Source organism: Theropithecus gelada, chromosome 15 (assembly GCF_003255815.1).
Source record: "Theropithecus gelada isolate Dixy chromosome 15, Tgel_1.0, whole genome shotgun sequence".
Taxonomy (NCBI): Eukaryota; Metazoa; Chordata; class Mammalia; order Primates; family Cercopithecidae; genus Theropithecus; species Theropithecus gelada.
Genome location: NC_037683.1, coordinates 99,584,841 through 99,601,578, shown reverse-complemented (window position 1 = coordinate 99,601,578; position 16,738 = coordinate 99,584,841). Strand labels below are relative to the sequence as shown.

The window sequence follows — 16,738 nt, the reverse complement described above, 5'->3', positions numbered from 1 at the left end:
ATGCAAATAAAATATGGGAAACTTGGAATGCTGAATATAGGGAACTCTTATTACAATAAATCTGAGGTAAGCCAGGTGGTCTTCCTCCAAGTAATTATGAGAATTGTTCTTTTTCTCTTTTGTTTTTTTTGAGATGGAGTTTCACTCCTGTCAGCCAGGCTGGAGCGCAGTGGTGCGATCTTGGCTTACCACAACCTCCCGAGTTCAGGCAATTCTCCTGCCTCAGTCTCCCGAGTAGCTGGGATTACAGGTGCCTGCCACCACACCCAGCAAATTTTTGTATTTTTAGTAGGGATGGGGTTTCACCATGTTGGCCAGGATGGTCTCGAACTCCCGACCTCAGGTGATCTGCCTGCCTCAGCCACCCAAAGTGCTGGGATTACAGGCATGAACTATCACACCTGGCCGACAATTTTTCATCGGTACCTAGCTTTACCCTCCAAGAGTCCCTCTGGTGAGATTTTGACAGTTTTTACCATGCATGCCTGTGAAACTAGGTTTAGAAGGTTATATTGCCTTTCGGTGCTAGTCCACTCCAGATGTGAATGCGTATGTTCCAAGAAGGGATTTTAGTAATTTCTCTCCAGTTTTTATGTTGTTAGTTAGAAGGCTGAATTTCAGGATTTCATCCTTTGTTTGTTTGTTTGTTTTATAGATAGAGTCTCACTTTGTCACCCAGGCTGGAGTGCAATGGTGCAATCATGACTCACCGCAGCCTCACCTCCTAGGCTTAAGCAGTCCTTCCATCTCAGCCTCCCAATTAGCTGGGAGCACAGGAGTGAGTCATCTTGCCTGGCTAATTTTTTTCATTTTTGCTAGAGATGACATCTCACTATGTTGCCCAGGCTGGTCTTGAACTCCTGAGCTCAAGCAGCCCCTCCCACCTCAGCCTCCCAAAGTGCTGGGAATTACAGGCATGACCCACTGCACCTGGCCCCATCCATATTTTAATCTATATTTTCAATCCCTTTGATTTAGCCATGTGTTCTTGGAGAAGTTATTCTCTTGGATTAGCATTGTCCCCATCTGTACAATGGGGACAATATTAGTATTAGCAGGATTGCTGTAGGGATTAAATGAGGCAGTACATATAAAGTGCTTTACATCTATTGCACAATAAGATACACCATCGTGGTAGCTGCCGTTATCTGACAGAATTTCTGCAGCCATCCACTTCTGTATAAAAGCAGTAGGAGTTAATTGTGGTCTTTGGAGGAAGAAAGAAGTTACTCTTTCTAGAAAATGACAGCAAATATAGTTATGTGGAGAAGCCTTTGTGACCAGAAGAGAGGAAGAGTTTAAAAAAGGAATTCGATTCCCTATCGCTAACTGGCTTGCGAACTAACAGGGGCGTTTCTAAAGGGTATTGCAATGTTATTTTAAATTTGTAATGAGTTTTTGCCTAAGAAACCTGTAATAAACACTGAAGTTAGATGCAACTTTTTTCGATAATGTTTACTAAATGAGCATGGATATATCTCTAAGTAGAAGAAATGCTTATCTGAAAAAGAAATTTTTTTCGACCAGAAATGCTGGCCCCAAAAGATTATAATAATTTAATCGGGAGTAGGCGGGTATTACAAAGGAAGTATTAAGGTAGCCCAAGGTAGCCTGATTTTCTGTTGAAATGACAACTTACCTTTTAGTATTTCGTTTGTTCAGTGCATTTTGATTGAGTTTTTGAAACAACTTTTCCAACACTTTAATTTTTTTAATTTTCTCATATTATGGAAGTGGTTTGCAGAATTTTGTGATTGTCATCTCAGGTAGTTTTAGCACAATGCTTGCTGCCTATTCTTTAGAGCTCTCAGCAAGCTTTTTAAAAATTGGAGGTCCTATAAAATTTCCTTTTCAGCCAGCCAGTTCATTGTAATTGCCATACTAGTAGTCATGAGTCCCTCTGAAAACTTGATGGAGGAATTACTTAATGTAGGGCATTTCAGTAAGTTTACATTTCCAAGCACTAATGTGTTACTAATAGTTTCATTTTTTAAAGCTCGATATAAGTTGTCAAAACTATCTAAAGCAATTTTTTATCATTTAATCCCACAATCACTTTAACAAGTTGAAAAGTTGTAGGTTTTAAAAAGAAACAGGATTATTTTTATTCATTATAAGGATTATGGAACTAATAGCAGAGTTTATAAACAAATGTACTTAGAGAAAACTTTTGTTTCAATTGCCAGTTGTTTTTTTCCTTTGAAATATGCTCAGCATACAGGCCGTTCAAAGAAGCTAAAATAAAAGCAAAGGTAAAATGAGAGATAGTTGTCCTTAGTAAATAAAATTTTGGCTTGGACTTCTTCATATTAATGGAGGAACCTCGCTTATGTGTTATCGAAGTCTAAATTTGCAACTAAATGAGTGATTTTTCACTCCAGATGAGGATATAGTTGATTTCTGAGTTGTCCAGGGGTACATTGTCCATTTTGCCTTACTGAGATTGTTCACTTACAGAAGATGAAACCAAATGTGGATGGTTTTAATGAGAATAACAGGTGTACTTACAGATGTTATGGAATATATAAGATATTTTACAATATGTATTGTGATATATTAAATATAATAGAATTATACATATACTTGCCTATAATTTTTCTGTTGCTTTACTATGCTCAGCAGTATACCAGGAAGAGATAATAAAAATCAAATTATATGACTGAAGTAGAATTCTTTTAAGTTTTCCAAAAAGCTGATTTGTATGGATTAATGTCTGCAAGTGACGCACTCACTGAATACAATATTCAAGCATGTTGTCCGTGGGATTCAAGCATGTTGTCCATGGGACAGCTACCTTTCCTTCTGCTCTGCATTTGGATGGGATTTATTCTCTCCCATGATTTCATGCATATGTAACGTCTGCTTTTTACTCAGGAGTAGCATTATTTAATATTGCCAATAATATTTCTCCCCCAACTGAAGAAAACAAGAAGCAGAGGTCCAGACCTAGGAAGCCACGGAAGACTAGAAATGAGGAAAACGAGCAGGATGGAGACTTGGAAGGCCCTGTGATCGACGAGTCTGTGCTTTCAGCGAAGGAGCTGCTGGGCTTACAGCAGGCTGAGGAGAGACTGAAGAGAGACTGCGTTGACAGGCTCAAGAGGGTAACATCCTTCTATGTATATTTATTGGTTAGAATCCTGGTTTGGGCCTAAATTTTGTTATTAATTGAGTATGCATGCTGTGATCAATTAGATATCCTACTTTGGTTATCAGTATTTAAGCACTACAAGTTAAAAGTGATATCCAGTGTGATTTAATAGGATTAGGAGTCATTGCTATTGTACCTAAAATGACTGTTAGGGGAGTGATAAAGGGAACAATGACAGGAGCAATTTTAAAAGTGAAGAAGCCAGGCACAGTGGCGTTCCTGTAGCCCCAATTACCTGCGAGGCTGAGGTAAGAGGATTGCTTGAGTTCAGGAGTTTGGGGCTGTAGTATGCTCTAATGGCATCTATGAATAGCCAGTTCACTCCAGCCTGGGCAACATAGTGAAACTCCTGTCTCTTTAGAGAAAAGAAATTGAAGGGGAAATCATTTCCTGGCTGATTTTGTTTATCTGAATGTTTGGTTTTACTTATGTCTCTCTAAATAAATCTCTTCAAATTATAGCGACCACGAAACTACCCTGCAGCCAAGTACACCTGCAGACTCTGTGATGTTTTAATTGAATCCATTGCATTTGCCCATAAGCATATCAAGGAGAAGAGGCACAAGAAAAACATTAAGGTAAATTGAATGTAACCCAAACAAGTCTGCTTACCTGTGAGTTGTTATTACTTGTCATCTTTGTGGCTTTCTTCTCCTTAAGGCTATGATATTGATAACTTTACTGCTTTATTTATTGAATATATTTGAGCCAAAATACATAATACTAGTCAGATGTATTTACTGGTTAATTTTGTGAATTTCCTTAAGGGCAGCATCAGGATATATGAAGTCATTGATAGGACCCAGGTATATGTCCTTACACTAGTATTAAAGCAAACAGTGTTTGTAAGTGCTGTTTTTAATATTCTTTCCTTACACTTTCTCGTTATGCCGCCTATCCTCTGTTATCACTGATCCACGTTATGTGCAAAAGGAAGTATGTGTATGTTTGATAGGATGAAAAATAACACAGCTAAGATGAGAAGGGAGGCCTAAGAAAAAGAAAACTCTATAGGGCGTTGTCTTCGTGAATGGTAGAAGGTAAAAACTATGTGTAAGTCATTTTTAATCTCAACATTTGATCTTAAAAGGAGAAGCAAGAGGAAGAGTTGCTCACTACGTTACCCCCACCAACACCCTCCCAGATAAATGCAGTTGGCATTGCCATTGACAAAGTGGTACAGGAATTTGGCTTACACAATGAGAACTTGGAACAGAGGCTAGAAATTAAACGTATCATGGAAAATGTGTTCCAACACAAGTTACCAGGTATTTTCTAGATTTGTTTTTCTATTTAACTACCTAAAAGTACCTCATTCATTTCTCCTACCAGTAGTAATTTTCACCAAATAAAAATTTATTTCCCATGTCATGAAGCTCTCATGTTTTCTGTTTTTTTTGTTTTTTGTTTTCCCTAGCTTTCCCCAAGGTAACAAGGACTTTCATATGCATTGTCATTGCATTATCAATTTTACCCTGTGTGCGAACTTTAAGTTGAATGCCCTGCATTATTGGGACACTATGGGACTCCTGTGTATATATTTGTTTGCCTTTCTACTCATCTAAATTGACACCATATTTTGAGTTAAAATCAAGAGAAGTATCCTGAAGTTATTTTCAGGTTATTCATGTCAAAAAAAAAAGATTTTATTTAACTGTACTTAAAAGAATTGTAGCATCTAAAGTGAACTTTGAAAACCAGTTTTAATAAATTTGTATTGGATTTTATGCACTGTTGAGTTGATTTTCCAAGTTATGTCTGTTTTCTGCCTGTTTTTAACGTTAGACTTTTGGCATGATAGGGAGGGGGGACAACTATTTGGAGTGTATTATATGAAAATTTAAGGTCAAATATGCTCCATGCCTGACACAGCTGCTGTCAATCCTTGATAGCAACAAACCCCAGCCCACATCGTCCCCCAATCCCCACTGTCCATTCGTGTTTAGGTAAATGGTTGGAATAGCTTAATCATTCTCAGTCCTTGCTGTGCATCAGAATTACCTGTGAAGCCAGGGACAACTATTTTTACAAAGCTCGACAAGTGATTCTGATCCACAGCTAGGGTTGGAATCATTATTTGTATTTGTCACCTTATAAATCTTAAAACTATTTGTTCTACTGAAAGATCATACATATAGTATTTGTAACAGATATACTTTCATAAGAATAAGGGAAAATAATCTACTCATTTTATTATATAGGTGTTTCCTGAAAAGTCCATTGTAATTTTGATGATTTTTACTGTAAAATTTCATGTAAAAATGAACGTACTTTGTTGTGGAAAACTGCTAAAACTCAGTGAAATCACTTGAAGTTTAGCAAACCTTAAACAAACAAGAAAACCAACTCCTGATGAGAAAGGATACTATTTTGACATCATAGTAAAACATTGAAAATAAATGCTATAATATAGATAGTGCACATATACACACATATGTCTTCCTCTGAAGAGTGAAGTGCCTGCTGCCTAGCATTTTAAATTATATCAGTGATATTGTAATTATTTTTCAAAAGTTTATCTATAGAGATTATGTTGTAGCAAATGCTTTTTGTTCATATTGAGAAATTCATATTAAATATGTCAAAAGATTATTTTTTTTATTGTTTTAGTGAAACCTCTTTATAGTAAGTTACACCTATGTGTGCATTCTAAAAGGTGAAAAGAAACGTTTGCATTAGCTCTTGAATATACTATCAGGTTTATAAATTTAAACAAAGGCATTCTTTTTCAACTGGCACATATTAAAAATTATTTTAAATAGTATTTTCTTCATAAAATGTGACATTTAGATAATAATATTTTCTTCATAAAATACATGATAATGTAGCAATTTGACATTTTACAACTGACATGAAGAGTGGCTGTTAAGCTAAATGATAGTTGATGCTGCCTTCCCTGTTAAATGAAGTGAAGAGCAAAGAGCCACCTATTTCTATCCTTTGTTTATGCTAGTCTTGAATACGAGTTTGCTTTTTTGTGTAATTTTAATTGATGCTTCTGTTTCTGAAATAGCAATGTTTTGTTACAACTTTTGAGAAATGTTACTGTATTTATGACATTTATTTATTTATTTATTCATTTATTTGTTTACTTTTTAGATTGTTCCCTAAGATTATATGGGTCATCCTGTAGCAGATTGGGTTTCAAAAACTCGGATGTAAACATTGACATCCAATTTCCAGCCATTGTAAGTACAAAATGAAATGCTGGCATTTTCAGAGTGGTATGGAAATTCTTTCTTGCAAATGTAAACTATGAATATATTTTAGATATTTGAAGATATTTTAAGTGTAATGACAGCATCTGCTTGCCTTCAGTTTCAGAGCTTTTTTTTTTTTTAATACTCTGCAAATTTTCATACTTATTTTAGTCTGTGGATCTTTTATACATCCAACACTGGTTTTTCAACCACGTGCACCTGATGGGGGTGTTTAGGTTCTGTTACTTAAAAAGAGTAAATTTTCTTGATAAAATCAACTTTCCAGTGGCAGAAAGGGAATTCAGATTTTAAACAGTATAGATATTTAAACATTTATTATCTGAAAGCTTAATTATCTCTGGAGTTTCCTCTTTTTGTATACCTATGTTATTAGAATAATTAGGCTTTTAAAGAATCACACCTAGCCTGGATTTCTGGTTTAAGCATGATTTAAAAGTATGTTGATGAGTTAGAATTTTAAAACTGGAGTGTAGCTGGGCACGGCACAGTTCTGTATTCCCAGCTACTCTGGAGGTTGAGGCAGGAGGATCACGAGCCCAGGAGTTCAAAGCTGTAGTTAGCTATGACTGCACTTGAGAATTGCATCAGCCTGGGCAGCATAGTGAGACCCTCTCTCTTTAAAAAAAAAAAAAAAAAGAAGAAGAAAAAACCAGAAGGCACTTTAGTAGATTATCTGTTTCTCTACTGGTAGTTCCCACAGGCCTGTTTATAAATGATCTGTTTGCAGTTATTTGGGTTGCTTGTTAAAAGTCCATATTCTGAGCTGGGTGCAGTGGCTTAACCCTCTAATCCCAGCTACTCGGGAGGCTGAGGTCAGAGGATTACTTGAGCCCAGGAGCTCATGAACAGCCTGGCCAGCCCCACCTCTCTCAAAAAAAAAGTCTAGATTCTGGGGCCCCAGAGGTTCTATTTTACAGCCTCTTACTTCTTGCTATACCTGACTGCTGTAGCTACCTGGTAAGCTACCCAGTAGACTGTTTTTTAACCTTAAATTCTGATCAGTGATTTACCAGCCATAGCAGTTATTTTATTTTGATCTGGTGTCATTAATTCATTTAGCAAATATTCACTAATCCCATTTGTATGGCAGACATACTAGGTTATAAAGGACAAAACAGAGATGGTTCCTCTTTATGGAACTCATCTAGTAAAGGAGATTAGTAATTACCTTGTAATTATAGTGAGAGCTCTGCAGGTAAAGATTCAGGGATAGAAAATGACAAGGGCTGGGCAGAGATAAAGCAGTCATGAAGGCCTCTTTGAAGAGGGAACATTTAAGCTGAGCTCTAAAAGATGAAAAGGAGCTTGCAGGAGAGGGGGAAACAGGGAGGAAAAGAGTTGCGGGCAGAGGGAGCAGCATTTGCAAATACCCGAAATCAATAAAGAACTTGGCATATTCAAGGAGCTAAAAGAAAGGTTGTGTAAGTATGGTGAAGGGACCGAGAAAAAGAAGAGCAGGAGATGAGGATGGCAAGGTAGGCTGGGCTTGACTTGCAGAATCGTGTAGACCGTGGTAATTAAAGAATTTGGTTTTGACCGAAGGGCAGTAAGAAGTCATTGAGAGTTGTAAGGATACAGTTGATGATTTTAAATGGTTCTGGTTCCAATGCAAAACAAGGATTTTAAAAAGAAATGCAAGACGGACTCCAGGACCAGTAAGCTATCTGTTGCAATGGTATTAGAGAGAGAGGTAATATTGTTAGCAGTTTGACAAACTTCCAGCTACCACTTTGAGACTTGTTGAGAGGCAAATTACCTCAATAATTAGTTAATCAGGAGTTAGTTGTGTAGTAGGTCTCTTGCCCACATTCATCTTCATTTGGTGTTGATCTGTCTGTCTTTGATTGACATATGCAAACAGCATAGTGAGCAATTACTTTGGTAGCAATGTGCATTTCTCATTTAGAAAGGAATTTGGGGAACTTCGGATGAGTCTTATATCAGTGAAGCAAAATCACTTAGGAATAATTTCATGTATTCATTGATTTATTTCCTAGATGTCTCAGCCAGATGTCCTCTTACTTGTTCAAGATTGTTTAAAGAACAGTGGTAAGGCCAAATTCCACATTTTAAAATTTTTATGTTTATAATTTGGATATATCCTATCTCTCAAACTTTGAAAATAGCAAGGCATGCTTTTAAAATTATTTTTATGGGTAATATCCAAAGCAAAAAGCAAAGCAAATGCCCATGAATTATTAACTAAAGTCCTGTTAGTAGTTCTACTATGCAGAATAACCATTTCATAAGTAAAGCTTTTAGCTTGATGACATCGTCACTATTTATAAAGATTAAATGAGTCCTAGATGTGACTAACAAATGCAAAATATGTAAAATGTACTCTTGAGGGTAAAACTAAAGGATAATCTGTTTTTATCAATGATAAAATCAATATTTTACCAACAGTGAATAGGTGTAACCCAACCCTGATTAATGAATCCGCAGTTGTGCCCATTTAGGTTTATCAGTTGTCTAATATAATGTCCAGCTTGGGGCTCTATGGCTTTTTGTGTTTTACATAGTCCTCATGAAACTGTATCATCTTTTGAATTAGTCATCCCCATCCTCCTTGTTTTGGTTAAATTTTGTCTTCAATCAATACATATTTCGACACTGAATATTTTAGTAGCTTTTGCAGCAACTTTGTTTTTAAATGTGTTACCTATATTTCTAATTGTTATCCATGTAACATTTGAATTTTCTGATCCGATGATGTAGTCACTTCTAATGAAACATTCACTTTACAAACTAAGGATTTTATATTAATGTGATAACTTGGTTTTTGAATATAATATTTTTTCCTTTTCAAGTCATTTCAGACCATTATTTAGTAGTGGTCTTTCAAAAGACTCACAGCTAAGGGACAACTGGTACTTGTACTTTATCTGGTTCTGCTTTTAAACAAAGCTTTAATTAACCCACTTAATATTTTTTTTCTTCTTTCCTCAGACTCTTTTATTGATGTCGATGCAGACTTCCACGCTAGGGTGCCAGTGGTGGTGTGCAGAGAAAAGCAAAGGTCTCATTTCTTTAAGCTGTTTATTTATTAACTATCAACTCACCAAAAGCACAAGTTCTTTACTACATCCAATTTTTAAAATTATAAGCTTTTTATTTGGTTGTCACACATGGTTCCTACTAACATTATCCCTATACTTTTGGCATTTGATGTGAAGGGGGAAAATCCCATTTTAAAAATAATAAAATGACTTAAAAGAAAAAATATAGGAAGGAAGCATTTCAGTCCATTTCAACTTGATAAAAAAACAGCCTTATTAAATGGTTACTTGCTGTAATCACCTGTATTTGCCATCCTTTTTAGCAGCATTTATGGCAGTGCTGAGTAACAGTGTGACCTCTCGGGTTTATCTCTCTCCCTCCCTCTGTTTGAAAGTATTACTGTCACTACTGTAAATGGGTGGTTTATGGGCTGTAATGATTGTTCATTAGGCACATTCCTCCAGCTCTTGGGAAAACACTCTTTTATTGTTACAGAGATGAATCATGCTCCCATTTGAAACATTTTATAATATTTTCCTTATTTGCATTTCCCCCAAAAAAATAATTTTAATATTTGAAAACAGAATTATGGATCTGAAAAATAAAGGTTACTCAGAAAATAGCCACGATATCTTTTTTGTAAAGAAAATTTACTTTATTAAATGACCCATAAAGATGTAGTAAGTTTTTTTCACTTTTAAGCTTTTTCTTTTTGAAGTATTTATTATCCATGGATATTAGTTGTTGGCATAAAAGACACTTTCAGACCTGTATAACACTTTCTTCTTTTTTTCTTTCCCATCCTCATGCCCCACCTCTCACCAGTGGTCTTCTGTGTAAAGTGAGTGCAGGAAATGAAAATGCTTGTCTGACAACAAAGCATTTAACTGCCCTTGGAAAACTAGAACCAAAGCTGGTTCCTTTGGTGATTGCGTTTAGGTACTGGGCAAAGGTAGGCTGGAGTTCTTTATGCATGAATATATTCTACATATAGTATAAGCAGTATGCTTTGATTTTTACTTAATTTAATCTTCAGTGTTTAAATGCAAATTTATAGACATCAAAAGAGAAAGGCACCTGAATTTTGCAATGGAAACATGTACAGATGGAAGATTCAGTGTTTCTATTTCACTTTAACAGTATTGCTCAAAAGATCGGAATGATTTATAGGGCTTATTAAAAATCAGATTTGTGGGTCAAATCTCAGAGGATAAGGCCCAGGAACTTACATTTTAACTAGTTTACCACAGTGGTTGTTAGGCAAAGGAAAGTTGAGCTAAAGCTTCTCATATCATATCCAATAACATACAGAGAGACTGCAAAAAATAGAAGATATTCTCTGATCTTGTTTACATTTCCATAATGTTTTAAATATATTTCAATTAAAATACTCAAACAGTAGAAGATTTAACATTCCCCCAAAATGTAAGGTTGAGTCATGATTATAAAATTGAGATTCTGTCGCTTGAACCTGGGAGGCAGAGGTTGCAGTGAGCCAAGATTGCGCCACTGCACTCCACCCTGGGTGACAGAGCGAGACTCTGTCTCAAAAAAAAAAAAAAAAAATTGAGACTCTGAGTATGTGCTTTTAGAGATAAGCAAAAGCTTTACTGATTCAGGTATATCAATACCAATAGATACTTCCTGTTTCTTGGATCCTAAACAAAGGATTTCCCACTCTTCACTGGGTAAATCATAATTATAATATGCTATCCTTTGAAAACCACCGCCTGCTTCATCACTAAGTAGAATGTGCCTTTTTAGTTGTTATTTCCATTAGTGATGATGAGTTTGTCCATATTCTCTCCCCACACCAACCTTTGTGACCAAAGCATGCATATGCCAGACGCTATGGGTTAGGGTAAGAGGACCATTGAACTGGCTTACATTTGTAACTGAACAAATATTTTTAATTCATTAACATGTATTCTAACCAAATGAATGAATTGACCATGTATATCAAAAAATAAAATAGGAAATAATATTTTAGGGCCATCCACAAGTGAGTATGGTTAACAGGATTAAATATTCGAAATTGAAACTATCACTTAAAACCACAATATGTGGTTGCAAAAGTATAAGGAAGTTGTATATTTTATAACTGCTATTTTTGTCTGAAGAATTACCGTAAATCATGTAGTAAACAAGAATGAGGTTACAGGTTTTAGGCCAAATCGTGTAAATGACAAATTCATACAAAAAGAATGCTTAACTTTCTTTTCTCTTGTTTGTAGCTTTGCAGTATAGATCGCCCTGAAGAAGGAGGTCTGCCACCTTATGTGTTTGCCCTGATGGCCATTTTCTTTCTTCAGCAGAGGAAAGAACCCCTTTTGCCTGTATATCTAGGATCATGGGTATAAAACATTTTTTTTTGCTTATATATGTGAACTGATTTTATTACAGGTCCACAATTAAATTTTGCATAATTTCAAAATCTACACACCTAACCAGAACTGATAATGGATTTATTTATTCTACTAGTGTGAATACTCATACCTTTCACTGCTGAAATACTAATGTGTTTGATTTCAGTATGCTGCCCTATAACCTGCTTAGGGATATTATTACCTTTCTAGACTGCAAAATCTCTTAATTTTTGAAATATGTGTGGTCCTGAGACGAACAAGAGACTGTGACCCTGTAAATTTACCATTTGGTACATTCTTTTTTTGGGTACAGTTTTCTAAATTGATACTTGGATTTACATATCACCTCCAGACAGACAGACTGTGGGAAGCATTTGGTACACTGTAACTTACTTTCTGTTTCTAATCTATTTCTCTCCATAACCTGTAAAAAAAAAATATATATATATATATATACACACACACACACACATATATATATAAACATTGAGATTGCTACCTGTACCACAAGTTGCAGAACCTAATAGTCATCTCTTGAATAATATTTTGACATTATTTTTAAGATGAATTAGAATTCATGTGATCACTCTTTCTTTCTGGATAAATTAATGTTGAGTCGATTTGTTCAAATAAGATTTAAGAAGAGACCATCCGAAAGAGTCAAAATGATATTAGCTCATCCTCTTAGAAACCTTATTTTTAATCCCTTGGTATTACCTTGATATACTTTTATGTGTAGAAAGACTCCCATTTTATAGAAAGACCCCTTAGTGAAAAGCTTACTTTGACACATTGGCTATTGTAACTACTTTTCTTAATGCACATAGGTTTCTCTCATCATTTAAGGAGTTCTTAACAATGGGTACACATCAAAAAATATATTTAAAGAGAATTTTTTCCTTATACTTAATAAGCTGAGATTAAGCAGGGACTTTTATCTATCAGGCCCTGGGAATAAAGACTGAAGTAGAATAACTCACTTGTAAAACTGTCCTGGCATAAGGGATTATTGCATGCTGTGTATCCTAGTAATCTAAAGGTACTTCTCTTTGTGCCTGTAGTATTGAAATGAGAGAATTCAGAGCCATGAGAGGGTATCGCTACCAGACTACTGTCCTGGTAGAAAAAAGAGCAAGAGAACAAAGTCAACCCTTAGTTGATAAATAACTCTTTCCAGCACACCTGAGTAGGAATCTGTGAAAGTCTTTGAAGTTTTCCTTTCACCTTGATCTAGGAGAGACAGGAATTTAGGATAGAATCAAATCAGTTGGACTCCTGCACCTAAAAAAACCCTGAAACAAGTTGGATAAGTTGCCTTACTCGCTGCCGTCTTACTGAGTGAGATCTGCTTTTTCATGTGTCTTGATCTTCTCTAAGTAGTCATCTGTCATTAACATGAGAATGCAGGAAAAAGAAAAACCTCTTCTGGTGATGAGATTCTCCTAAGGATACTTCAGGGTAGTACAGATACCCTTTCCTATGGCCAGCATATTATTTCCTTGTCAGTGATACCGGAAACTCTCTAAAGTGCTCCTCAATTTGATTTTGATTGGATCATTTGTTTATTCATAATTTAATGACAAAAGCAGGTATGTGGTGATCAAACACTGGATTGAAATCGTTGAATCCGTTAAGGCACGCTACCACCTGAACCAAAATGATCCTGTGGTTTTCAACATTTTAAACTAGTTAGGAAGTGAAGAGAAAGGAACGAATATTTATTAAGTATCTTTATGCTAGATATTTTACGTACATTATTTCTGCAGAAAATCCAATGAGGTCCTCATAATTATGTACGCGAAAGTATCTAAATGTTAATTCCTTCCAAATATTTAAAGCATTGTGTAGACTAGTCATTGTAGTAGTCCCTGAAGTAGAAAGATAGACAAGACCAAATTCCCTGTCAAGAAGTTTAGTGTATTGTGCACGTGTTTTCTGATCTGTCTTTTCACAAATCTTTTAGTCATTCTGTCCCAGCCTACCCAGATCTCTTCCATGTTGGAGACTCCAACCCTCTCCGACCTTTATTCCCAATCAAAAATCCCATTTTATTGTCCTTAAATCTTGGTATGATTGAGGTTAATCATAGTGAGTTGTGAATGAAGAATAATTTTGTATTATACAAACCTAGTCCTTAGCAGATATTCATACTTTAGAGATGCGAGATAATATAGTAGAAAAAAGGGTAATTTTCAGGTTTAACAGCACTGGGACTCATCTCGGTTTTGCCACTCACATCCTTGAGCAAGTTATTTAATCTCTGAGCCTCAGTGTCATTCTGAACCGTAAATGAAATAATGAATGTAAAACTCCTGAAACAAGGAAGGAGAACAAATGTTATAGTCCTTTCTTTCTTCAGTAGAAAGTCAAGTTCCACTTATGGTGTGGAAGTGTGAACTCCTAATCAAGTGATCCTTCTGCAGATAACAACTATAAACTCTGGGCAAAATACAGAAACAACAGCATGAATATCCTGCAGACTGAACAAATGCTAACAGGCTTTAGAGGGGAGTCAAAACTTGGAGCAAATGACCAACACAGAGTGAGTCTCCTGTTTTTCTGTAGCTCTACCCCTAAGGGCAGCTCTGATTTAACACAAAAATCAGTCCTCTTCCTGGCCAGAGGAACCAGGGCCACCAGCAGATAAGGGGTACAGGAGGAGGAACTGAAACGAAAGATAACAGAAGTGGAACCCTTAAAACCCTTAAAAAGAACCCTGAGTGTAAAAACTCAGGATGTCTCTGGCCAACTCCTGAACCAGTTTAGTTTGGCGTGAAAGGAACCCAGAAGTCGTCACTCTCATCCTCACAAGAAAAAAAAGACCGAACAAACGGAAAATCAACAATCCTTTTTGGATCCATCAGACAGTTGATGTCATGGGCAAACCACTGCCCCCAAAATTAGAGAGCAGGGTAATACAGTGAAGCACAGCTTACCAGAGCAGAAGGCCAGGAGCGGAATCCTGCCACTGAAGCCAATACTAGGGTAGAAAAATTTAAAGTGTAATTGACAAATTTCCCAAGGCTCAGTTTGGACAAGCTTGAGGGTTAAAAATTTGTCCCATGCTTAGGAGGGCTTCCTCAGACTTTTGCGTGAGTTATACCTCCAGGAATCCCACTAAGTTCTGAGGGTAAAGACCTGAGAAAAATCTCCCAGTGCTTCTGGCAGGATGAGAGGAAAGGTAGCCATTTAGAAATAATGTCCAGAGTGTTCTTTTATTATAGAAAGCCTGCGCTCCAGAGGTACTATTTCAGTGAAGCCTAACCACCTTGGGTTTTACTAGCCAGGAGAAAGGAGGTACCTAACTCCACCCCTCTAGCCTTCCTTTCTCATCTAAGTAGGGGTGGTAGTAGGAGGACTGGGAAATACTTAAGAAGGTCACAGTCTAAGGGCACAGGCTCACTAAAAGACTGAGACCTAATCTTAGGACTATACAGTGTTTCCCCTCTCCAGGAATCACAAGGTCTGAACTACAAGTCTCAGACCTTTTGTAAGAAGTCTTTACGGAAACACAAAGGCAACAAGGGAGACAAAAACAAGGACACCAGAGGAAGTTTCAGCCACGACAACTGCAGAAAACAGTAAACATCCTAATTCCCAGCCAGATAAACAAAACCTCATCCTAAAAGCCTCTTTACCCAGTATATCATGTCCAGCTTTCAACAAAAAATTACAAAGCATGCTAAAAGGCAAAAAGCACAGTTTGAAGAGACAGCATGTATCAGAACTTAACTTGGATATGACAGAAATGTTGAAATTGTCAGACCGGTAATTTAAAATAATAATATGCTAAAAGCTGTAATGGAAAAAGTGGACAACATGCAAGAATAAATGGGTAATATAAGCTGAGAAGTGAAAACTCTAAAAAGATTTAAAAGGAAATGCTAGAAATCCAAAAAATTGTAACAGAAATGAATAATGCCTTTGGGCTCATTAGTCGACTAGACATAGCCAGGAAAAATCAGTGAATTTGAAGTGATAGCAACAGAAAATTCTCAAACTGAAAAGTAGAGAGGAAAAAGGAAGAGAATGCCTAAGAACTGGGTCAATTAGTCCAGATTGAAACATATGTATAATGGGAAGACCAACAGGAGAAGAAAGAGAAAAAAGAACAGAAGAAATAGTTGAAGGACTAATGACTGAGAATTTTTCAAAATTTTAATGCCAGACTCCTAAACCAGGCCTGTGTGGGGCAGACTGAATATAGTTAGGAGCCAAGGTTTAAAGAACTAATCCAAGATCTGAGCCACAATGTACTGGAGGTGTGATAATTTCCAGTTTGCCTAAACAAGTTAAATTACCTGCTGCTAAAACAAAAACACTTTTTGGAGTAAAATAAATGATTCAAAATTTTAATAATGTAATATTTACAATATCTAAAATATAATCCAAAATTACTCCAAAAGAGTCAAGAAAGTGAGACCTACTCTCAAAGGAGAAGAAAATGAACAAAGGCAAACTCCAAGATGACCCAGATGCAACCGTCAAAGACATTAAAGCAGTTATTATAGCTATGCTTCATGACAGAGGAAATAATACACTTGGAATAAATGAGGAGATAGGAAATGTCAGCTAGAGAAGTAGGAAATATTCAAAGAACCAACTGGAAATTTTGTCTGAGTGGACAAACAGAAAACACTCAAATGTTAGACCTAAAACCAGTGATATCAGTAATCACCTTAAATATTGATAGACTAAATATCCCCACTAAAAAGCATAGATTACCAGAATTTATTTATTTATTTATAACTTTCAGGTTCAAGGTACATGTGCAGGCTTGTTATACAGGTAAACTCGTGCCACGGGTTTGTTGGACAGATTATTTTATCACTCAGGTACTAAGCCTAGTTCCCAATAGTTTTTTTTTTTTTGCTCCTCTCCCTCCTTCTACCCTTAACCCTCAAGTAGGCCCTGGTGTCCATTGTTCCCCTTCTTTGTGTCCGTGAATTCTTATTACTTAGCTCCCACGTATAAGTGAGAACTTGTGATATTTAGTATTT

General features: G+C 36.2%; 1 protein-coding gene across 5 annotated transcripts in view; it reads left to right on the top strand.

The window, feature by feature from the left end:
* Window positions 1–16,738, top strand: part of TUT7 (terminal uridylyl transferase 7) — a 65,138-nt gene that overhangs the window by 5,095 nt on the left and 43,305 nt on the right. For 4 of the 5 annotated variants that reach the window (XM_025360088.1, XM_025360087.1, XM_025360086.1 and 1 more), the window contains exons 3-10: window positions 2,923–3,104; window positions 3,613–3,729; window positions 4,242–4,419; window positions 6,251–6,339; window positions 8,370–8,421; window positions 9,322–9,391; window positions 10,198–10,324; window positions 11,607–11,726. In XM_025360088.1, coding sequence (XP_025215873.1) covers window positions 2,923–3,104; window positions 3,613–3,729; window positions 4,242–4,419; window positions 6,251–6,339; window positions 8,370–8,421; window positions 9,322–9,391; window positions 10,198–10,324; window positions 11,607–11,726 — 935 coding nt within the window. The remainder of the gene's footprint in view (window positions 1–2,922; window positions 3,105–3,612; window positions 3,730–4,241; window positions 4,420–6,250; window positions 6,340–8,369; window positions 8,422–9,321; window positions 9,392–10,197; window positions 10,325–11,606; window positions 11,727–16,738) is intronic. The other variant, XM_025360089.1, reaches the window with a different exon arrangement.